Source organism: Columba livia, chromosome 1 (assembly GCF_036013475.1).
Source record: "Columba livia isolate bColLiv1 breed racing homer chromosome 1, bColLiv1.pat.W.v2, whole genome shotgun sequence".
Lineage (NCBI taxonomy): Eukaryota > Metazoa > Chordata > Aves > Columbiformes > Columbidae > Columba > Columba livia.
Genome location: NC_088602.1, coordinates 194,636,688 through 194,659,587, shown reverse-complemented (window position 1 = coordinate 194,659,587; position 22,900 = coordinate 194,636,688). Strand labels below are relative to the sequence as shown.

The 22,900-nt window shown below is 38.3% G+C and overlaps 1 protein-coding gene across 2 annotated transcripts in view; it reads left to right on the top strand.

Moving 5' to 3' along the window:
* Positions 1 to 7,819, top strand: part of TBC1D22A (TBC1 domain family member 22A) — a 165,344-nt gene extending 157,525 nt beyond the window's left edge. For both annotated transcript variants that reach the window (XM_065048965.1, XM_065048964.1), the window contains one exon: positions 4,538 to 7,819. In XM_065048965.1, coding sequence (XP_064905037.1) covers positions 4,538 to 4,666 — 129 coding nt within the window. In that variant the 3' untranslated portion in view covers positions 4,667 to 7,819. The remainder of the gene's footprint in view (positions 1 to 4,537) is intronic.
* The last annotated feature ends 15,081 nt before the right edge of the window (positions 7,820 to 22,900 follow it).

Below are 22,900 nucleotides of genomic sequence, written 5' to 3'. Positions count from 1 at the left end.
GTTGGTTGTTTGTTTCCAAATAATGCTCCATATTCAGACAGCGATAAATGTGGCATGGTTTTCTTTAGCAGATCAAGAAAATAAAATTTTCTTTATCAGGCTTTGTGCCAAGTTCTACTTATTTTTAACAAGTTACAAGATTTATTTCTATCAGAGTCAGTTTTGAAGCTCTTAAACAGATCACAGGAACATAAGTCTTATGTTTAAGATATGACTTATCTTAAGAAGCTCACTCCAGCAGTGTGTATTTGCCCAGTTACTTAACTTAAATTTCTCACACATACTCACTAGTCAGTATGAGCAGGTACAGAATGAAGCTTTTCCCTTGGTAACAGTGACAAAATGCCCACTTAAACAGAAATGAACTTGAACAGTCAAGAGATTACTCTGCCATTTATTTATGTATTTGATTCTGAATAAAATTATGGATAAAGTTGCAATTAATCCTGCAAGTATTCAAGTAGTTTTTCACCAATAGTCCTATTTCAGATTTGAGCTGCGTGTTAAGTTTTATAAGTATGGGTATTGAAGAGGTAGCCTGTGTGTGTTCAACAAAGGTCGTGAAGTTGAATGATCTGAGTTTTCCAGCCTTAAGCTTGGAACACCTGATTTCTCCTGCTGTTCTGCTTTGTCTCCTGGGAGAAAAAGTTATATATTTTGTCTGATTCTGCACTCTCTTTATTTGAAAACAAACCTCTAAAATCGTAAGTTTATTTTTAAAATTGTGGTTTGTTCTGTAAGAGCATAGAATTGTTTAGGTTGGAAAAGACCTTTAAGATTGAGTCTAACTGTTAACCTAACACTGCGAAGTCCGCCACTAAACCATGTCCCAAAGTACCACATCTGCACATCTTTTAAACACCTCCAGGGATGGTGACTCCTCCACTTCCCCGGGCAGCCTGTTCCAATGCCTGACAACCCTTTCCATGAAGATTTTTTTCCCAATATTCAATCTAAACCTCCCCTGGTGCAACTCGAGGCCATTTCCTCTCATCCTATCACTTGCTACTTGGGAGAAGAGACCAAGCCCTTCCATGCTACAACCTCCTTTCAGGTAGTTGTAGACAGAGATAAGGTCTCCCCTCAGCCTCCTGTTCTCCAGGCTGAACAGCCCCAGTTCCCTCAGCTGCTCCTCATCACACTTGTGCTCCAGGCCCCTCACCAGCTTCGTCACCCTGCTCTGAACTCTCTCCAGCACTTCAATGTCTTTCTTGTGGGGGGGGGCCACAACAGAACACAGGATTCAAGGTGCGGCCTCACCAGTGCCAAGTGCAGGGGGATGATCACTGCAATAGTCCTGCTGGCCACACTATTCCTGATAGAAGCCAGGATGCTGTTGGCCTTTTTGGCCACCTGGGCACACTGCTGGCTCCTGTTCACCTGCTGTCAATCAACACCCCCAGCTCCTTTTCCCCAAGGGACTTTCCAGCCACTGTTCCCCGAGCCTGTAGCGCTGCCTGGGGTTGTTGTGACCCAAGTGCAGGACCTGGCACTTGGCCTTGTTGAACTTCATACAGTTGGGCTCAGCCCAACAATCCAGTTCATCCAGATCCCTCTGTAGGACCTTCCTACCCTCCAGCATGTAGCTAATGTACCTTCAGTGCTTTGGAAATTGAAAGGTAACAAAATTGATATGGGTGACTGTTATTTTACTGCCTTTTTTTAATAATTGAGCAGACAGATGTTTGGAGAAGTGACTGCTGTGTAGAACTTTTGAAGAAATTCAATTATTTTTTGGTAGTCATTTTCTGGGAAGCATATCCAGTATGATCACCTTACTTTTAAAGCTGAATGTATAAGCAGAATTCATTTATCTGCAAGAATTATCTATGTTTCACGAACCTGCAGCAACATTTTCTAGCTTGAAAAATATGCACAGTTGCCACATAAACAGTAGACCAGTGTGACCAGTGTCGACTCTTGCTTTCTAACCTCACACTGAAGCAACTGAGCTGTAGTTCACTAGCTGTTGAATAGCTACTCATACTTGTACCTTCTATACGAGCAGGTGTTGGTTGCCACAGGTGATGTTCTCCAGTGTTTGAGTGCTGAGGTCTGCCAGAAAGCCCGTGGTTCTCCAGTGGCTGGAAGACTGGTTAGGCCAACTTTGTTTGAACAGTAGCCAAATGAACCAAATCACTACTCAAACAACTTGAATCACTTTCACTAGTTTGCACCCGAAGTCTGACCCAGCAAAGTCTTGGCCGTGCAAACAGTAAAAGAACTAATTTCACAAAACTCATTAACTGCTGTGTCTTAAAGCTGGTTGAAAGTTATTTTGTAAAAGGAAAGAAAAAACTTGAATGGAAGTAGGCTTTTATCATCCCTCCACATAATCTTCCTACTGTGCACTGCTAATTTATTAATTACAGTTATCAGCAGAACTGTCAAATAAGTTGACAGAAATTTTTTAAAAGTGATATTTTGGCAGTTGTATAACACTTTATTAAAAATGTGCTCTCTCAAGTGTAATAGAGACATTCTCATGCTAACTCTGTTGTATTACTACTTTTTATGCATAATTAAATATATAGTACTGCTCAACTTCTATCCTTTCTTGTTCCATATTACAAGAGCCACTATAGCAAGACCATGAAATAGATGAAGCCAAAATAATTTTCTCATGGAAAAAGTAAAATATTTCATGTTAATTTTTGCTCCTCGCTGCTTCATGAAATCACAGAACCCTTGCTAAGGGGTCCTTCAGCCATCTTCCATCAAAGCAAGTGCAGAGGAGGGAAAAGGGGGGACAAGACCCCTGTGAAGAAGAATTTTGCTGTATACTTATGCGAATATGGCAGGATTCTCATTTATAAAATAGCAGGATAATTACTGTGGTTTTAATTGCACTCCTGCTTACTAATTTCTGCTCTTTAGAATAAATGTTAACAAACATTCATGCAAAAATATACATATGTACATGCTGACAAGTATATGCACATATATAAATGTGCACAAATCATTTGCATGTTTTCTGCAAAAGTAGAGCATCTAGAAGATATAAACAGGCTTAACAACACTAATTTCTAAGATTGCCTCATAACTCCTATAGTAAAATTCCACATTCAGTTTGTGATCCAAAACCAGCTTAAATTTAAAGGAATGTTTTTGTCAAAGCAATTGAAAGCATGAGACAAAGGATCTCCAGGTGATCTTTTCTTTGGAAAGTTTAAAGCATCATATTTGGCCTAGGGTGATTTTGCATCATGGTTCAGAGTTTGTGACCTTTTGGGTCAAAATTTATTATTTATCAGTGACTGGGAAGTTTTCGTCTCAAGTCCCAGACTTAGCAATCAACCATGATTTTGAAAATTTATCCAATTGTGAAGCTCCATACCCTGCAGCACAACACTGCTTTGGACAGGTAACTCCACATACAGACCATTTTGACCATTCAGTGATGGGTTAGGAAGCAAATATTTTTCAAGTCACCCTTTTGAAGGATCCTTCCAAGAGCAATCTGTGGTATTTGATCCTGTGCATCCCAGTTCAGCATAGAGCTACAATCCTGAGTTTTACTCAACTGGAGATTGGGTGTATTTGCAGATACCATGTTGCTACAATAAAATACAGGCCTTACAAAAGTAGGAATCTACATTTTAGGACCTTTACAAATTCAAATTATAATTTGAAATTACTTTTATTGATTAACTTTATCTGTATTGCTATATAATTAATGTTGAAAGAAATTGAACCGTTGCTTGCTATACTATATACAAGGCATACCTAGAAAGCAGCACGACCAGAAGTAGTTAGATATTCTTCATGTTTATATGTGAAAAGTCTAGGGAAGAGAATTTTAGCACTTCTGCAATACAGTCAGCAACTTTGCTTTATCTGTAGCTGTCTACCTCTTGCCTACCTGATAACGAGGTTATATAAAACATTTAATGTATTAAAATGAAATTAATGTTTTGTAGTTCCTTAATGAGAAAGTGTAGGTGTTCCTTTTGTTCACACCTGACATAGGGATGTTGAAATGATCTGGTCAGCAGAAGGTACAAGCTGAAAGTAGATTGTAGATCTTAAATGTGGAGGATACGTGTGGAATTAATTTTTAAAGCACTGTATGCAAAACTATATGTGAAAACTTCTAGAGCTTGGTTGGAATTGACAGGTGTGGAAGATGTATCCCGGTGCTAAAATCCGTGATTGGGGGCACCAGTAGTGGTATAATCGTACAAGAGCAAGTGCGGGTACATAGAATTTACACACTTGGGCAGTATGGCTTGCTTTCACTCCTACTATTTACAGAGCAAGTGAATTCACACCCTTTTTTTTTTTTTTTAAATGTTATTTTTCTCAACATTAGAAAATAACCATGGTTAGCTACAATTACTAGCTGGTTTCTGAACTGGAAGATTGGATAGCAAGTATTTCTGTAAAAGCTACAGGAAAATCCCTAAACTTAATGGGATCTCAGGTTTGTTTGGGATGCTGATGTACTACATTAGTGATTGCTTATAAATACTAATTGTGTAATTTATTGCTATTAAACTGGTATTTGAATGTCTTTTTTCTTTTTCTCTCCATCTAGGAATTGCTGATATTTTTACAAAATTTGCCCACAGTACACTGGGGAGATGAAGAAATTAGTGTACTCCTAGCAGAGGCCTACAGACTGAAGTTTGCATTTGCAGATGCTCCCAATCATTACAAGAAATGAATACAGAGAGCCAGAAATCATTAAGACCAACGTGTTCTGCAGTATTATGGCATCTGTTGTTCTCATTCTGCTTTCAGCTCATTGATCTTTCATTTGAATTAAGATGACCATTAAAATTCTGTTAGAATTTGCAAAATGAGAACAGAATACCAAAGAGATGGACAAAGCAGGATATCGAGCATTGAATAAACTTAAAAGTGAACTTTTTTGCTCAGCATGAAAAATGAGTTCAGCAGTCTATCACTTAATTTTCTTCTTTTTTTTCCCCTTGTCTAATTAGGAGAACTGTAGTCTGTCTAATTTAGGTTGAGCAATTTTTCTATGTACCTAAGACTTAAAACTATTTATGGAATGATTTTGTTGTTACGTCGGTGTCACCTGCCATGATTGTATCAGCCAGTTTTGGTCAGTAAAAGTTATTTACTTCGAGTGGGAAAAAGAACTTCTCATAGTTGTAAAGATCACATGAGCCAGCAAGGCCTGCTTTTCGAGGACTGGTTATAACTCAGAGGCACTGGTGTTCGCACACCATCTGTTGTTTTTTGGTGGAATTCAGTTAGAATACTTCAGTAACGTAAGAATATAGGAAGTTGCAATGGAATTTGTGACATTTTCTAAACATTACTCAGTCTTGCAGAGTGCCGCAGAAGCTTTTTAGCCCGACAAAGGAGTTGCTTAAAGCCGAAGACTCATCTATAACACTAAAATAAATCCCTCCCTGTGTATTTTGAAGCATTTTTAAAATATCAAATGAAATAGAAGGCATGGTCCTGTTAAAGTAATTAAAGCTTTTCTTTCAAGGACTTTCAATTTGTCATCATGAAAGTTCACTTTTAAGAAATGTATTAAGAAGCTTGGTTTACAAAGCAAGATGTATTTTTATCTCAGTTGTTGCCTTATTCTCCATTTCTAGCAGGTTAGAAAAAGAAAAAGCTTTCTGAAGCTTATTTGTTAAATAATTTAATACTTTTTTTTCTGAGTATTCAGAGGAAGTGAGAAGATAGTTCCCAATAACAATAACAGTAACTATATACTCAGATCACTCATGTCATTAACAGAATACAAATTCTCTATGACTTTATAGAATGAAATTAATGTTTCTTCATATAATTATGGCATACTGAATAATTCCTTAAAACTTACATAATTTAAGTGCACTATTTATTTTCAAGAAATCTTTTCAGATAAGAATTCTGATGTTGCTCTGTTGGATGTAAATAACTCACACTAATTTGTGCCTACCCTACACATGCAGGTTATTAAGGGTGAGAGTTGCAATAAGCAATATACTGGAAGCTCAAAATTGTTATTCCTCAGTTCAGTTCTCAAGTTGCACATTGTACAAAAAGTGTAGTGCGCTTTTAAGTTTGGGAAATAAGAGATATTCAAGGGGTTTTCTCTTATGACTTGTTATTGGAAGATTATTTTCAAGTTCTTAAAAATATGCAGATAGGAATTTTGAGGAAAGCTTTTCTAGACGTGTTAGTTACATTCCTTGTTTCAGGGGCCTTAGTTCTTGACACCGACTTTATAATAATTAGGTGTTTCAGGGTTGATAAAAATAAGTACATTTTAGCCAACATGTGATTATGAGATCTGTATTTTAAAATCATATGAAATCTTTGGTAGAAGAGAAAAAAATGAATGAATTCAGAAGCAGGTGTGTTTGGTGACTAGGATGCATTTCTGCTCCGCTGGCATCAGCCAGGGTTTTCAGTTACGGTGGAGACAAGTTCAAGTCTCCTGGATCGTTGTGTTTGTGCCCAGGGTGTGTAGCGGGTCTGTGTTCCTTAAACGCCCCTATACTGTGTTTTGTAACTTCAGTTCATGTTCTAACATATCACAATTTGTGTTTTATGTTTACAAAGAATGTCATATTGTGCCTAACAGAATATCTACCAATAACAGAATAAAAGAAACCTGAAATTTATTACCATTTGCTTTAAACTTAGTATCTACAATCATTTGTTAATAGAAATGCATATTATTGTAACTAGAGAAGACACACAGCATTAAGTGCACAATGTTGTAAGGGTTTTCTATAATTAACTCTTTTCTATTAAGATGTTATTTAGGTAGTTACATGTAACACGGAAAGTTGACCCAAAGTTGTCTACTGTGTCAGATGCTCCTGCATAGCATTTATGGGACTGGTTATATATAAAGTTTCCTCCATCGGGTCCACAGAAGTTGTCTGCCATGTCTTCCAAATTCAACAGGTACCTCTTACTTCCTTTGGAAGAAAGTATTACCATGAGAGGTCACATTTACTATTGTGTCTGCGTCAGAAGTTGAATATTGTACTTGAGCACATTGCTTTTTAAGCATGGTAGGAAGTTTCCTGATATAATAGCAATGCTTATTTATGTAGATGTAGACTTTTCTGGAAAATATGATATAGATATATAGAAAACATATATCTATACAGATAGGAATAGTTTTCAGTAAATAGAAGGAAAACATTTATGTAATATTTCAAATTTTCAATACTTTAAATTTACATTAAATATTTCATTTTATTTTTTAAAAAAACACCTTACATGTAACGAGTCTACATCTCAGGTGAAATGTCATTCCAAACAAAATATTGCATAGAAAAGGAAATAGCATTATTATTACATCCCATGTACTTTTTGGGTTTTTTGAAATTCAGGGTTCTGAATATTATTGAATTCCTTTGAAATATGTATTTTCTTATGAAGGAGGCATCTTGACACATCACTAGTGAAACTAGGCAGTGATTTCCTAGAACTCATGTCAAATATCGAAATTTAAGTGTCTAAAATACGTGTTAAAGAAGTTCTGTAATAAAAAATTAAACAATGTACAATATAAAATAAAGATTTATGACTGCAGTATTTGGAAAATGTAAATAATAAACAAATAGTTAACTATGTAAATACAGAACATGCAATAGGATAGGAATGTATTTGAAATCTTATGTGACTCTGTAATATGTTATAAGAAATTAGTTTCATTATTTTTTGGCTTGGTTCCTTATGGAAAGGCCCATTAATTTGTTTGTTCCTTCAGAACTACAGAAGTATCTGAAGTTCCATTGTATGCTTCTGACAAATATTAACACTGAGGCACTGGTTAAAGCTGTAAAAGTGATGAAAGATGAGGAAATAAATGCATATTTCTGGAGTGCTATATAGAGTGGAAAGCGTTATTTCTTCTTTTCATCAAGCACGTTGCATCATAGCATGGTTTTGGTGTTTGTTTTTTGGTCTCAGACCCCTATATCACAAGAGCAAATGCAGTAGCAAAACCTCTGCGCTCTGTTACGTTTCTGAAACTCTCTGCCCTTGTATCTTGTAGATTTTGCAAGTTAATAAGACAGACAACTTCCAAAGGAATGTATCTGCATATTTCATATACATACAGGATTACTGAGCGTTTTCTGCAAAAAACAGGTGAAGCTAAATTGGGCACCACAGGAGAATTAACCCGGGAGGCAGGTGGGGCAGATCAGGGCAAAGCAAACAAAGGAGGTACAGAATTCTGTGTGTCTCTGGAGTTGAGGAAGGAGAGGAACGTTCAGCTCTGGGGGGGGAAACAGTGCAAGGTACTGATAGCATCAATGAGATCTGGCATCTTAAGGATTATTTAAATGGATTAACAAGCAAGGAGAGATGTTCTGTATGTATGGGGAGTTCAAGTCCCTTATGTCAAGAAGGCTAGTGGGAGACTTCCAGTAATCCAGGTGAGTCTGGTGAGAAAATGTGCAAGTCTGGTTATGTGGAAGGCAAAATTAATAACTTCTCTGTTTAAAACTACACACAGAATTCAGGGAAAAAAGACACAGTGATGCAACGGGCAATATTTCTGTTACATGCTTGAGAGATGATGAATTCTAATCATGCTGGTTTCTCACCTTTAATGAAATTTCTGTTTCTTCATCTGCTATAGATCCTTCAGAAAATCAGCATGGGCTGATTTTTCACATGACTTTGTCAAAAGCAGAAGAGATCAAGAAGGTGGAGTAAAAGTCCTGGGCTCTCACAAGGGATAGGCTAGGAGACACAGCTGTAAGCTCTTCGTTTGTTGATTTTCTTGGACAAAAGCAGTCCTAGATATTTGTCTTATGTCCCGGGCAGATATCCCACACTTACAAATGTGAAATGCAACAGAAAGGACTTTCCAGAAATCTGATCTGCATTTCAGGTCACATCCTCCTTGAAAACTGTGAACAGGAAGGTCAGTGTTCTGCAGTGCTTTAAATTCTTGGGAGTTGGGAAAAGGATGTGTGGTGGAAAAGATCCCAAATCCAGCAGTCACTCAGGCTGGATGTTGTGCCATGGGCAAGGATTCCAGATTGAGTGCTTCTAGTCACTGCATGATGGAGAGTGAAGTTTCTGAGCAATTCCAAATCATTTGCATTTTTGCAAGTTAAAGCTAGAATCTTGCATCCCATCTAATTCCTTAAGCTTAATGTAGCTGAGGCAGCACTGGAGTAAATAATTAAATTGCTATGGCACCATATCGAAGAACCTTGTAACATTCAAAGTCTTCTGTACGCGTCCACATTTGTGTCAAGACCTGTGCCAGAAATGGGACTGAGATGTGTTACTGCAGAAAGCCTCTCAGAGACAGGTGCCCTGAAACTTTTTTTGACCGAAATAATTTCCTACGAGCTTCCAAATCAGAATTAATGTGCACAGTCAGTAAAGCATAGTTCTTTGAACTAGACTTCCATATTTATGCTTATGATCAAGCTTCCTCAACATAGGCACAAGCTTAATTCTGAACTACAGTACAGGTATTCATTTGGTTCCTAATACAGAATTGTCTAGAAAGATAAGTTAGAAAAAGCCCAAATTTCTAACAGAAGTCTACTGCAATGTGTGTTGGTCTGCCTTCATTGTCAGATTAATCAAGATTTAGTGTACATATTTGCTTTGATTTTCCTGTTATGTATCCTTCACAACTGAGATTTCATTTCTGTGAGACCTGGATTTTGGGGCCAAATCCACTTTATTCTGGAAATTTCTTATCCAACCATCACTCACCTCTACCTACTCAGAGATCCTTCTCATGGGAAGAAGAACAATTCTCAATTTCAGAGCTATGGAAAAAAATAATGAAAACAAAGAGGGAGAATAGGAGAGCATTACTCCATTAATTTCTGATTTCCAGAAAGGATGAAGACAGTGCACTTATTGGAGTGTTTGGTCAACTTCATCCTCAAGCTCGGGATGCAGAGTCTGACATTGAGCTTTTGAAATTCAGGTTATTATTTTAATATATTTCCATCTTCCTACAGAAATAACTGAGATTTCCAGTGAATAGTTCCAGCTACCAGCCCATTTGATGAATGCTGTTCATTCTTTTAGCAGCAGCAGAAATGTAGAATACGCAGCTGTCACGAGAGCTCACAGGAGGTAACAAGATTCCCAGGCTTATCAATAGTTAGATGACTATCTCACTCATGAAATGTCATTTTGACAACTAAGGCAACTCAACAGTCTTGGCAATTTTTCATCACTTTTGATCTAAAAATAAGTCAGTAACTCCAGCTCAAAGTGGTGCTTGTAGAAGCACTTTTAGACTGTTGTTAACAGCAGGCTATATATCTGGAGAAAAAAAAATTAGTACTATACCTACCTGATCAAGTTAAAATTTATCCTAGGACATCAACGACTATTTGCTGCAACCTTACAGAATATGTTATCTCATGCAAATAAATAATTCAGCTTTTGCATGCAGGAGTGAATAAAGTTGACACATCAGTAAAGAGAAGGTTTTGTTGTAATATTTTTTTCCCAGATATTTTACCATTATTGCATCAGTGAGAAATGTTATGTAAGTTTGAAAAAGGAGTATATTTCTCTCCATTGCTGTCATCAAAATTCTGGGCAGCAGGCATCTTCTTGTTCAGGTGAAGCAGCTATTACATTCTCGGTACAGAGGGTACTCGAGAAACTTTATGTGAATGTTTTGATGGTAAGGACCAGCCGGTTGTTGAATTTACAGTCACTCTCTGTGATGTAAAAGTTGTGATAATTCAGATCATGCTGGCTGATACTATTTCTGTTATGCACAAAAGAATACAAAGAAAAAAGTTCATCTTTCCCTATCCAAGGACACCTGCTTGTTTATGGAAGCTTGTATTCATTACGGAAATGCTCTGAAAATAACATCTAATAAACACTGTTAAATCAGTTCAAGTTAAAAGCAATTGTAGCCAGCAAAGGATACCCAAATCCAACAAGCGTTCCACAGGAAGACTGGTAAGTACAAAATAACTGACCCGACGGGGATGTCTGTGGTCAACAGAAGACTGAGCATTGGTTAAGTAGTCACTTTGTTTTATTTATGCAAGTTATTATCTTCCCAGTTTAGATGTAAGCATTGTCGTTTACAAATTTTGCAGTGGCTGTTACCAATTTTAATTTGAAATACCATTACTGGACATACATTAGAAAAAAATCATAAATTCTCTCAGACACAATTTTAAAATGCACACTTGAGGTTCAAATTTTATGTTACTCATGGCCCAAATAAGCTGTAATCTGAAGGACACATTGACTTGTTTGTTGCAGCTACTGTACTGTAACATCAACCTTACTTAGCTATGCTTTAGCTCCAGCTAGATAGCGGTTCAGCCCATTAGCTTGCTGTTTATATTTGCTATCTTTCCTGCTGTGAATAAACTATAGCCCTGTAGCACAGCCAGAGATAAAACTTAATATCCTTGCATACAAATTGAAATGAGTGGAAAAAGAAATGTTGACAAATTACTTCATTTTAAAATGGGATCTTTGCAATGGGATCTTTTTCCCACCACTTGCTAGGTAAATAAATATTATAGGCTGCTAAGTAAAATGTATGGGACACAATTTCCCATTCTGTCTCACCGAAAGTAATGGTAATGGTATGATTTACACTTCCTACTTAAGTAGCATCCAAGCTATATCATCTGTTTCACCGACAGTAAGGAAGATGAAGATTCTGCCTCACAGAATGGACCCTGTATTTGTTGGTGTCCTGGTGAAAGTGCTGAACGCTACCGGGAAGTGTCAGCTGGGACAGTAATATCTGACAGGAGTGGGAACTCGAGAAATGTCCAGAGGAGGTCCTGCTTGGCTGACCAGAATCCCAAACCACAAATTAGTGTGAAACTGTGTTCACTTTATATACCTGCATATTTCTCTAGAAGACAGAAAAACCATGTCAGCAACAAAATGGCTCGATTGTACCCTGTGTTCTTTAGAAAAAACAACTACTAACCCACCAGTAACGTATTATCAACCCACAGGAGAAACAGAATAACTTCATTGTTGTGAAACTAAACTGTTGAAGAATACTGGCATCAAGCGACAGTATTAGCAATTTAAAAATCTGAGACTATTGTTTAAGTTTAACATGAGTTCAACAGCTATTTGAAGTGTTCTTGCATATGACAGAGGGTGACATGCAGTGTTTGCATATCAGAGGTAGGACTATTTCTCAAAGCTTTTTAAACTTTACATTAATCTCTATGAATGTGGTTGTGTTGGTTTTCCATGTCAGGAGAAAAGGCTTTAGAACAGGCGGCTTTGGAAATGCCAAGTCTCCATGTCATCCTCTCTTTAGTTAGCTAGACCCATCTCTGTATCAAAGAGCCCAACAAAGCCACTATAAGTCGCTGTTCCTCAAGTAAATTAATAACATTAATCTTTTGTCTTGCCACTTGCATATATTGATTGTATCGTATACAACTTTCTTGTGGAGTATTGATGTAGAAAGTTTCTGTAAGGCAGCAACAGTACTCTCTTAATTTCAAATTATCCACTAGATCAAGAGAAAACTATTATACATCAAGTTTTATTGAGCAAGAATATTGTGAAGGTGCATCCTTTCATTCTGAATTGCTTTCAGTTCATTAGACTGCTCTGAGCTCTTCATGTAGGTCCTGTTAGACTCCTTTCTGACAATCAGGACAACCCCAACTTGCATCTGATCTAGGATATACCAGAAATGGTTGGAAGAAAACAATGGTTAGAGGGAATAGGCACCATAATTGGTAACATACTGTGGAACTCACCTAAGGTACTTAGCTGGTATCTATACAGGTTGCATTAATATATCTACAATAAATAGAAGTTTGGTTTCACGCAGCATAATTTTGGGGTCCTGAGGCCCAGCATGTCTAAGAATATGTATCTTGGACAATCAGTGATTAGTAAATGCTACCAGCTATGTTTTAAACTCTTTTCAAAGAAAAACCTCTGGGAAACATTTGTGTGTACTTTTGGATTTTTTAGTTGAATCCAGTTTTGCATCTTAAGTGTTAGAACTGTTAAAGTATCTTCCTAGTCTGTCATATTATGTGGTCACTTCATATTGTATACAGTAAATATATTTGAGCATTTAGTAATAGCACAAACTTCAATCTTCATTTTTATAGCAGCTTTTTTTTTTTTCCTTTTGGCTTTTAAGGCATTCGAACAGGAGCTGCAGAACGGGGAAGTGATAGAGCCTCAGCTGCTGGCTTATTGAAAGCAAGTGATTTTAACTTCAGAAGTAACTGCTAGGTTTCTTTCTTGGTTTGCCTCAGTGAAAGGGAGTGTAATTTTAGGGTCTGAAATCAGATTCCTGTACTGAGATTCCTTTTTATTAAAGAAAAGAAACAAATTGGGGTAAAAAGGAGAAAAAAAAAAAGGAAAAAAACCCCAATGCTGATACATCTGAAGCAGTCCACAGCATAAGAGCTGCCAGTATCTGCGTGGAGACTAAGTGTTGCTTATGTTTAAAGTGCAAATTAAACTCCTCTCTAGAGAAATTAAGTAGCTCAAAGCTATGAAAATCTCATACATGAACAAGGACTATTAATGAAACTGCCAGTTAAGACAACTGATGGAATAAATGTGGCAGAGGAAGAAGACTGAAATTTATGGTGACTAGGCAAAATAGATCAATGGAAACAAAATGCATCTGGAATTTCCCAACCTACAACAGGAGATGAAGAGAAATAGCCTGAAAACCATCCAAAGACAAAAATACTACTCTGTTTTGAAGTAGAAGAAAAAAGAAAATTAAGAAAAGACAAAATTAATCTGACTGGATAATCCATTGAAAGGAAAGCAGACCAATACATCTCTAACTCAAATAAAGATACTGGCATCATTTGTACCACCTTGGATAGCAGTACAAAGGAAGAGAGAAAGCAAAGCATATTTTGAGGCAGCTGTGTTGTCACCCAAAGAGGTATTATTCACACTACCCAATTTTAAGCAGCTAGCTTGCTGCCTACATTACTCAGCTGATCTCTTTAGGTTGCTTCCACAGACCGCGAAGAGGCAAAGATACAGAGGGAGCTGACAGCCTCTAACCTACGTCCTGCTCCCAGTCACCCTGGGGAAGAAACGTGCTAAGAGTTGAGATGGACCCGTCAGCTAGATGAAAATGGGCAACAGGAACACGTCCCCCCGCCCCCGACTCCCTGCCATTTCTGTGGGAAAATTTAAAGAAACAGCTGGTATAAATCTTCTGAGCTTTTCCTTATCAACATAGCCACTCTCTTGTTCAGTTAGGGATTACTGTATTATGGCTCTTACAATTCACTAATATGTTCTAATATTTCAGGAAAAAACACATACTTCTGAAAAATGCAGTAATTTACATTGTTGGACACAGATAGTGGTGGCCACTATTTTGATTCAGTGTTTTGAGGTGAATGCATGCTGGTATGATGATGTCAAAATCAAAGTATGTAAAAAATAAGAGATTTTTCCATGGTTCTAGCTAAACCCTAATGATTCCCTGAAATTAAAATGTATGTCTGGTGCTACACTCCTTCAAATAATTTTATGAGAAGTGACTGTTACCTTGAAACATTTCTTTCTTTACCCTGCTCTGCTTGACAGGAATTTTACTGATTTTATGAAAGGTGGAGGTACAAAATCTTACCAGACCAGCCTTGGGAGTAGCAAAACCTCTTGGGGAATGTACTTCTTTGTTTCTTCTGACTTGTGTTCACTGCATAAGCAGAAAAGCCAGTTAGGAGAAGCCAGCCCCGTTATTTTTATTGCTATCTGTTTTGCAAGTCTAAGCTTCTCTTTTTCTTCCTAATTAAAAATGTTATCAATACATTCTGGATGATTGAAACAGAGTTTTGGCAGAGTTGCTATTTGACAAAATTTTGTTAAAAATAATGATCTCCAAATCTCTGGAGACATGTTTCCAGGCTCCAAATGCCAGGGCTGTAAAAACACTTCGGAGCTGGTACACGGGAGGGCGCATCTATCCTACAATTGCGAAGAGCTGGGAGCCGCACTCTCAGCAATCAGCTCCTGAGCAGTAACCCTTTATTTCTGAGCATACAAAAGAAGACTTTAGCAAACAAGTCTCCAGCTATAACAAGAGGATGGTAAAAATAACTGCAGTCCAAACCCTTGTGCCATGCAGGGAGAGTTAAATTACAAGCCAGCCTTCAGAAATTACTCACTTTCCTTCAGAATCAGGGTCAGTCAAAAGAAATTTGCTTAACCTGCCATGATGCTGTTTTCAGAACCAGGAAAATCTAGCATCGTTTCTGTTGCTGTTTGGGGACTGATCAGATTTTACAAGACACAACTGCAGGGGAGCAGGGCTGGCAAAATGTGACCTTTAGTGTATATCATGCTATACTTTTGCATATGGGCTGCAACTCTGTATGGGAAAATAGCATGCTGAAAACATCCACCATATGGTAAAATTAGTGAAATAACAGCAGCAGTAAAACCAAAATGACATAATTCTGCATACTAGTTCTGTATCACATTTAAGCTGTATATTACTGGATATCCCTGTCAGAATTAGAGGCCTCTGTGTGAGGTATTTGACAATTACTTTACCTTGAACAAACAAAGCTGGGAAAACAACAAAGACTGGGATTTAAAAATCCCAGCCTAAAGCAACAAACAGCACAAAGCAGAGTCTCATCGCTTGTTGTAAATGCCTCTGATCATGGGATTTATCGCTTTCCCACCTGTACTCTCCTAATCTAGCTGCTTAGCTTCTGCAAGCTCATTCAGAAAGTGACTATCTGAATCCTTCAGCTGTTCACCTTGAATAATACCACAGGGCCAGATTTTGTCTCTGCCACTTGATTCAATACTGAAATGGAAGGAGACAAAAAGAACACATGCGTAGCATAGAGATGAATCACAATTAAAATTTCCGTGGTTTCTTGCTTACAAAGACAGATACTGGCCAATGGTGTCATGAAGGAGAAGGGCAAAGTCATGCTCCTGCCTCTGTTTTTGCAGAAGACAACACTGTGTCCCTGCTGCACTGAGGAGATTATGCAAACATCCTTACAGAGACACACCAGCCCCTAAAAATTCAACCATGGGGCTTACGACACCTTTTGGAGTTTGAACTCACTTTTTCTTTGGAAGACAATCAGCTCCCATAGCACAACTTTCCAGTGGTTCTCTCTCAGCCTCTGAATTCCGGGGAGCTCTGGAGCTGAATTATCAGCTATCAGCACAGTGTGATCTACTACTTGGGCATCGCTCCTAGCAACCATGGCACAACTTCTAACAAACTAGAGCAAACAATTAAAATGGCAGCAATGGCATGCAAAACCTCCAGAAACAAACTGACAGGTGAAGAAATACAACCAGATACTAGTAGGGCCCCAGATATGTTAAAATCTGCAAACTAATTGTTTCCTTAATGGGATAATGCTTCTAAAGACTGCTGTTTGGAAATGCAATGGCCTGGAAAATGGAGGTCAATAAAACAACAAAAGGACAACCAGCATAGCTGAAAGAGAGCATTTGATGGAAATAATTTAATCACCGAACTAATTCTTTATCTGTTAAGTAGGGAATGCCAGTTGGAAATGCAGTGGAGCATGGTGAGTTTTACAGCCCAAGTCCTAACAACGTAGTTAGTTGTGCTTTGGTATAGCAACACATAGCCTTTGGGATGGAGCACCTTCTCTTATGTTGTTTTTCTCTGAAAAAAAAAATAAAATGACCAAAACCAGTAATAATAGCTGATTTGTTGTTGTTGCTGAGGCCAGGATTATTCTGTATGTATGATACTGTACTTTTATATTTTATTTTCTTGCCAAGTTACCCTGTATACTCTGTACTTGATACCAGGTCTAGCATAGTGACTCTGTCCTGAAAGGTAATGACAGACTCATTGTGAATTCCTGCATGTTGCTGCTGAAGTCCTTAATTGTGCAGCACAATGACACTCTATTAAGGTGAAATTTAAGGGACTCAGATGAAAGACCATCCCTTACGAAAATTCCTCCAGTTATAGCTTGCAACTAAGTCATCATCCTCTGATGCAGTTTATCCTGGCCTAGAAACTGCTTAAGTGGTAGCAGTTTACTACCTCTTGCCATCATTACATGGTGTAATGTCAAGTAACGCAGACCAGTGCTTGCAGAAAGTCAGGGAACAATGCTACATAACTTGGTCAATTATTGTGTGTGTATGAGAAGTCTCAAATATCATCCAATATATATCATCTAATATATCATCCGGTATATCATCCAATGCAAAAAAAAAAAGGCAGCGGGACAATAAAAAAGCAGAAAACTATGTTGCCCATTGACCTGTACAATCTGTAGGAAGACAAGCTAATGTTACTTTAGATGCAAAGCCCTTTCTAGTGTTAGTTCTTCTGCGCTTTTACATATTTTCCGTAGATATTTTTTCAAAAGACTCACTATGAATTTGTATATAGCACTTAATCTTTCAGAAATATACAGTTAAAATTGAGCTAAGAAGTACAGCTGCAGCTGTCCCTCCAAGATAAGGGATGGGAGTATTCAGCTTTTTGTTTGCACCAGGGAAAGGCTGGAGACCAGCCAGTGTTTAGCTATATGAACACTGCAAGGTGGACTCTGAGGGTACCGAGCAGTATCAAAAGTTTGGACGAAGTGGGTCAAGCAAAATGACCTGCACAAATTAAGCCAAGGCTGTTAAGAGAAAACATAACCATCAGATATATAGCTAATCATGAGATATGAGGAGTCCAAAGAGTCAAGAGTAAAAAGTCAATAAATAATAAGATGCCACACTTCAGACTTAAGAATGTTGCTGATTTAATATGATGTGATTTAACTGCATGTGTTTTTGATAACAGACCCTTTCCAGCCCAATCTGGGAAGTTTGATCATCATTTAGGTTTTCATGTTCTCTGCCAAATCATGCAAATACTATGTGTATGGAGAAATGCACTGGAATGTGTAATACAAGCAGAAAGAAGATCTATAGCAAAAGGTAAGCTGAATAACAAAAATACGAGATATAATCAAACCGTAATGGATTTGTTTTCCTTTCTCTTATTAATATATTTTCTCAGCTTTGATGTAGCAAATCACTTTCAAATGCAAGCTGAATCTTGAAAGCTGTGGCTCTGCCAGAGCTAATGCTGTTTGCTAATGATTTGCTTCTGCTGTCTATGGGAGAGTACTCTCATTAAGCCTACAAGTCCTCTTTCGATCAGGGTGACAACCTGGGGAAGAGGAAACAAAAAACATCTTAGTTTATAAAAAAAGATCTCTCTCTCTCTCTATTACCCAAGAGGGACAAATGTGTATCTGTGGGGTTGTGAAGCAGCTTGTGGTACCTGCTGAGAGGTACCATGGTGTGCTCCTGTGGCTGCTAAAGGTAATCTAGGACCAGGTAGCTGTAACCTGAGCTTTCCCTGTGGACCGAGGCTGCACACCTTCATCCCCTCTCTTGCATTAGCCTTGGTGTCTCTCTGACTTCACATGGACGCCGTTCAGGGAACTGACCTGCCTGAAAGCTAATTATTTTATTTCATGGTAAGTTTTCAGTTTTTCCAGCTCCCTGAACCATTTCATTATGCAATCAAATGAGTGCCTGTGCTAAAGTCACAGAGGAGAAGGCTGTAAAAAGCTGGAAACAGGCAGGATAGTGGGGCCAGAGCAACCTTGATTTAGATTAGCATAAACAAATACTGAGAGCCCTCTCCTGAGGGTTATGAGTGGGAGAGGCCACAAACGTCCAATCTGCCAGCCGCAAGCTAACCTGTAGTCACATCTTGAGAGTGTGTTCAGGCCTTTTCTTTGCTTCTTCCTCTGCTGCTTTGTTCACACAGCTTAAAGAAAAGTGTTATTTCTTCTAGGCAGGCTGTCTTTATCTGCTCGGTGTTTGCCACTGGTCAGAAGAGAAGAAAAGCAGTGCTACTGTGCTGTTGGACCCATGGAAGGGGCACAGCCAGTATGTGGGCAAGGAGGATCTGCCCTCTCCATGCAGCAGACAGCAAAGATAGTTGATATTCCCAGAATTTATTCTTCAAACTCTAATTTACAGATAGCAACACACTAATGTTCTCTTGATGAAAATCATCAGCTTTGCCCAAGAGGGTAGCAGAGATTACGTACAAGGTACTTTGGGGATGCTCATCTCCCCTCACCCTCCTCTTCTTGTCTCTAGAGGGGCCTTTCTCTGCCTGCTCCCCCTGATACCTTTTCTGTGCTTTATTTGCTGTTTGTTGGCACTTTGCTTTTCTAGATAGGACAACGTTTGCATGCGTCCTCTTTTTACTTATATGTAAATGTTCTTGTCTTTAGACTTTCAAAACCCGCTCTAAAGGAATCTTTTTCAAGGCTTGGTTTGTGTGCTCATTTAAGTTGAGCCTCTTACATAAAATATTCCCTAGCAATCAGTCTCCTCTCTTCGGTTTGCACATCTTGTATTAAAAATCTTGTTTAAAAATTCACACCATAATTCTTACTCCTTGCTTCCAAAGCTGGTGGATAAATCCTGCCACAAATGTGGACTCTCTTATATGACAGCACATTCATTATGTATAATTACAAAGCACATGAGATGTTATTCAGTGTGGTTAGCTTGGCTACACTGGAATTCCAGCGCACATCTGTATACAATTTATAGTTGCTTATAACATATGCTGACACATAATGTGTGAACAGCTAGAATTTAAACTCAGATCCTGCATGAGGCTCTTTACTCCCAGCTGCTGCCAGTAGTGCTCAGTCTGGGAAAAGAGGAACAGTGGAATTCTACTGGAGGAAAAGTGAAGATGGAACATGCAGGCTGAGACTCTAGGAAAGGAACAGAGATTCATCTGACTCCTAAATAACTCCATTTTTCTTCAAATAAGGATATGGAGAACTGTGAATAGCTTTTAGAAGTTATTTCTGAACATTCAATTTTTATTTATTTATTATTTTTTTTTAAGATAAGAGATTAATGATTGCCTAATAACACAGCAAATAAACTCTCAAAGCATGAGAAAAGGTAGTAATTATAGTGTAAGTTTAAATTTCAGAACCTATATTGGACCGACATGGAGATTCTCGGAATATGTTCAAGGGTCTTATATTAACATTAAGCAGCTGTTGAGATCTTGTCTTTAATAATGCACAATGTTATTACTCTGAAGAGTACCAGCACTGACATCTCAAAGCTCATATTAGAAGAAGAGCAGACTACTTTCATTGTATTATTCACTATTTCATATGTCAGCACTGCCACTTTAGCTCTCAGGCTCTGGAGACAGACTACATTTACCTCTGCATCTTATGCTCTGTGGTAAAAACTTTCAGACAATAGAGAATGCTATTTAAAAAGTAACCCTTCAGCTCGTCTAAATTTCATGAATTAAAGTACATTATTTCACCTAAATAGACTATAAAAATTGTTTTTCAGTAGGAAACAATGCAGATGTCTCTGTACCTTGTGAAAACCAAACACTATAATTTCCCACTGTGTCTGACTGAAAATTTTTCATCTCTCAGCTACTTTAGACATCTTAGCTACAGATTTGTTGTCTTCCATGCCTTTGAGTTAGCTGCATCACTTATACCTGTGCATGGTTTGAGAGGTGCTTCCTGGAAAACCCAGCCTTTGAGTGTCTTCTTCCAGATTCTGGGAGATTTAACTGCCATCCTGCTACCGCCTTTTGATATTTTGAAAAACTATTTTCAGAATAGTGACAAATGCCTCAAGTGAAAATATTAAAAATGTGCCACTGAAATATTGCAATGTTTCATTGCAGCAGTGTGAAAACGTGGTTTTCAAAGCAAAGTATCCATGGTTATCTACAAAAGCTCCACTTGATTGTCTTCAAAGTCATCCTTTAAAATCAAGTTTGTAGGAGAGAGGATGATATGAAGATATGAAAATTCATAGTCATCTCAGAGCTCGTTACCATCCTGTCTAAACTGACCAAACTGACCGTTGACAATCAACTGCATGAATCAGTCTGGTTGTGACATCCTATTAAATACAATTAACAAGTTGGATATATGTGTAGGGCTTGAAGTTTACTTGTGAAAAAGTTTATCTCTGCCTTTGCATAATATCCCTGGAAAAGACCTTATTATACGTGAACACTTTATTAAAGTTTAGCCAGCCGTGGTTGCTTCTGGGCAGAAATGGCCACCTGAGAGCCACACCAGTTTTTTCCGTTGCAAAGTGGTTGTAACAGGCAATGATTTTGTGTAAGGGAGTAAGAGACATTTCTGCTTGAGGTAATAAACAGCAAATCAGGGAGAGTTCTGAATTTGAGCTACACCCAAAGGTGGAGCTGGGTTGTAAAAGAAACCAGGACTCTCTAAATTCCCATCCTCCTCCAAAAGTACAAACAGAGGACATGAGGTTGGATGAAAGTGTCCTCAACAGAAGGGCTGGGAGTGGCTGGAAACTTCTCAGCTGGAGCATGCCGACAGAGCAGCCACGTGTGAGGCATGCTTCGTTTCCCTTCATTTCTGTCCAACTGTTCCTACAGACAGTGGACTTACTCTGCTTGAATTTGATATGTGAATTTGCTTTTGGCTTTTTCTGCCGTTTGCTAAGAGTAGTTTTAGAGTAACTTGCAAAACTGCAGGGCTCCATCATTTTTGTGTGGTGATCCCAAGGACAGGAGAGCAGGCTCAGCTGACCTAAACCCTCATGCTTCCCAGCAGTGAAGTACAGAGGTCCCAGAGAAAGAATGATCCTTCAGTGGAAAACACGGGCCAGGAAAAGCATCTGACACGCATCAGGAAAGCAGGAAGGATGAAGGAACAAGGAGTGTCCGTGCCACTAGGAACTGTCATTGCACTGAGCTGGCAGACTGTCCTCGGTGGCCCAGGTGGGACCTGGCACATGGGCTGCTCAGCCAGGGGATCTCCATCACTCCTGCCCCACCAGATCATGTGCTTCAAACAGTGTGTTGAGACCAGTGGCTGTGGTACATCACCTCTGGGGAGTCTGTCCTGCTGGAGGCTAAGAATAAGCTGGCTGAAAACCACAAATATTCCAGTCAGTCTGACTGACAAGTATCTATGGGGTCCTTACTTCTGCTTAGTGGAAAGAATCATTGATATTGACGTGTTTCCACAAGGAATTATGCTTTCATTTTCTGAATGTTTTCTGACACAATTTTCTTATAACAGAAAATTATCAACAGGCTACATAGTGTGCCAAAGTTATGCTCAACCGTTGATCTACTGTTCAGTTATGCTATTGTCAGAGTGTTATTGTCATGAGTGTCTTATTTGATCTGCTTTAAATAAATGCTTCTAGCCTCAGCTCAAAGACCCAACAACTTCCCTGTAACTTCTGGTCCAGTCAGAATTTGAAATTCAAATATTTCAAGAACTGAAACATTATATTTTCTTTTTTCCTTTCAATTGCTCTAGCAATCAGAAGCATGATTTAAAAATTTTTATGACCCTGTTTGTTATGCACCAGGAAAAACTTAGCCCATGGATCTCAGCACTGTGAAATGAATTCAGTTTTATAGCTGATGAGTCTGAGAAACAGCTATTTGTGACATTATGTTGGTGGTTATAGAAATCACTGAAATAGCAAACTCTTTTGTTAATGCGCTGACCATTGGAAACCAGAATTTTGTATTTTTATCCCCTCCACTTTAGGAAGTGAGAGGTCTACTGGTTAGTGATGTCTGCCATCAATGAGTGCCCCAGAATTTGTGTGTGAAACAAGGTGCCACATACTGCCATGAATGGACAAAAGTAGCAACCTCCAGCTTTGCAAAATCCTTGCCAGCTTTTTCCAGCTGTGCTGAAAACCCTTTTGCCGTTTAAGCTAGCACTTGAGTTGGTGTTCATCACCAGTAGAGAAGGACTCATTTGGAGGCAACACATCTTCCTAAAAGATAGGCTAGTTTATTTTTCATAAGTACCGTGCTTTTCTGGTTTTTTCTTATGATAATTTGGTCTGCTTTTATTCAGACACTGAGAGAACCAAAATGTCCTGAATAAAAGCACCTGTGGTGAATGACAGAATTACATCCAAATCT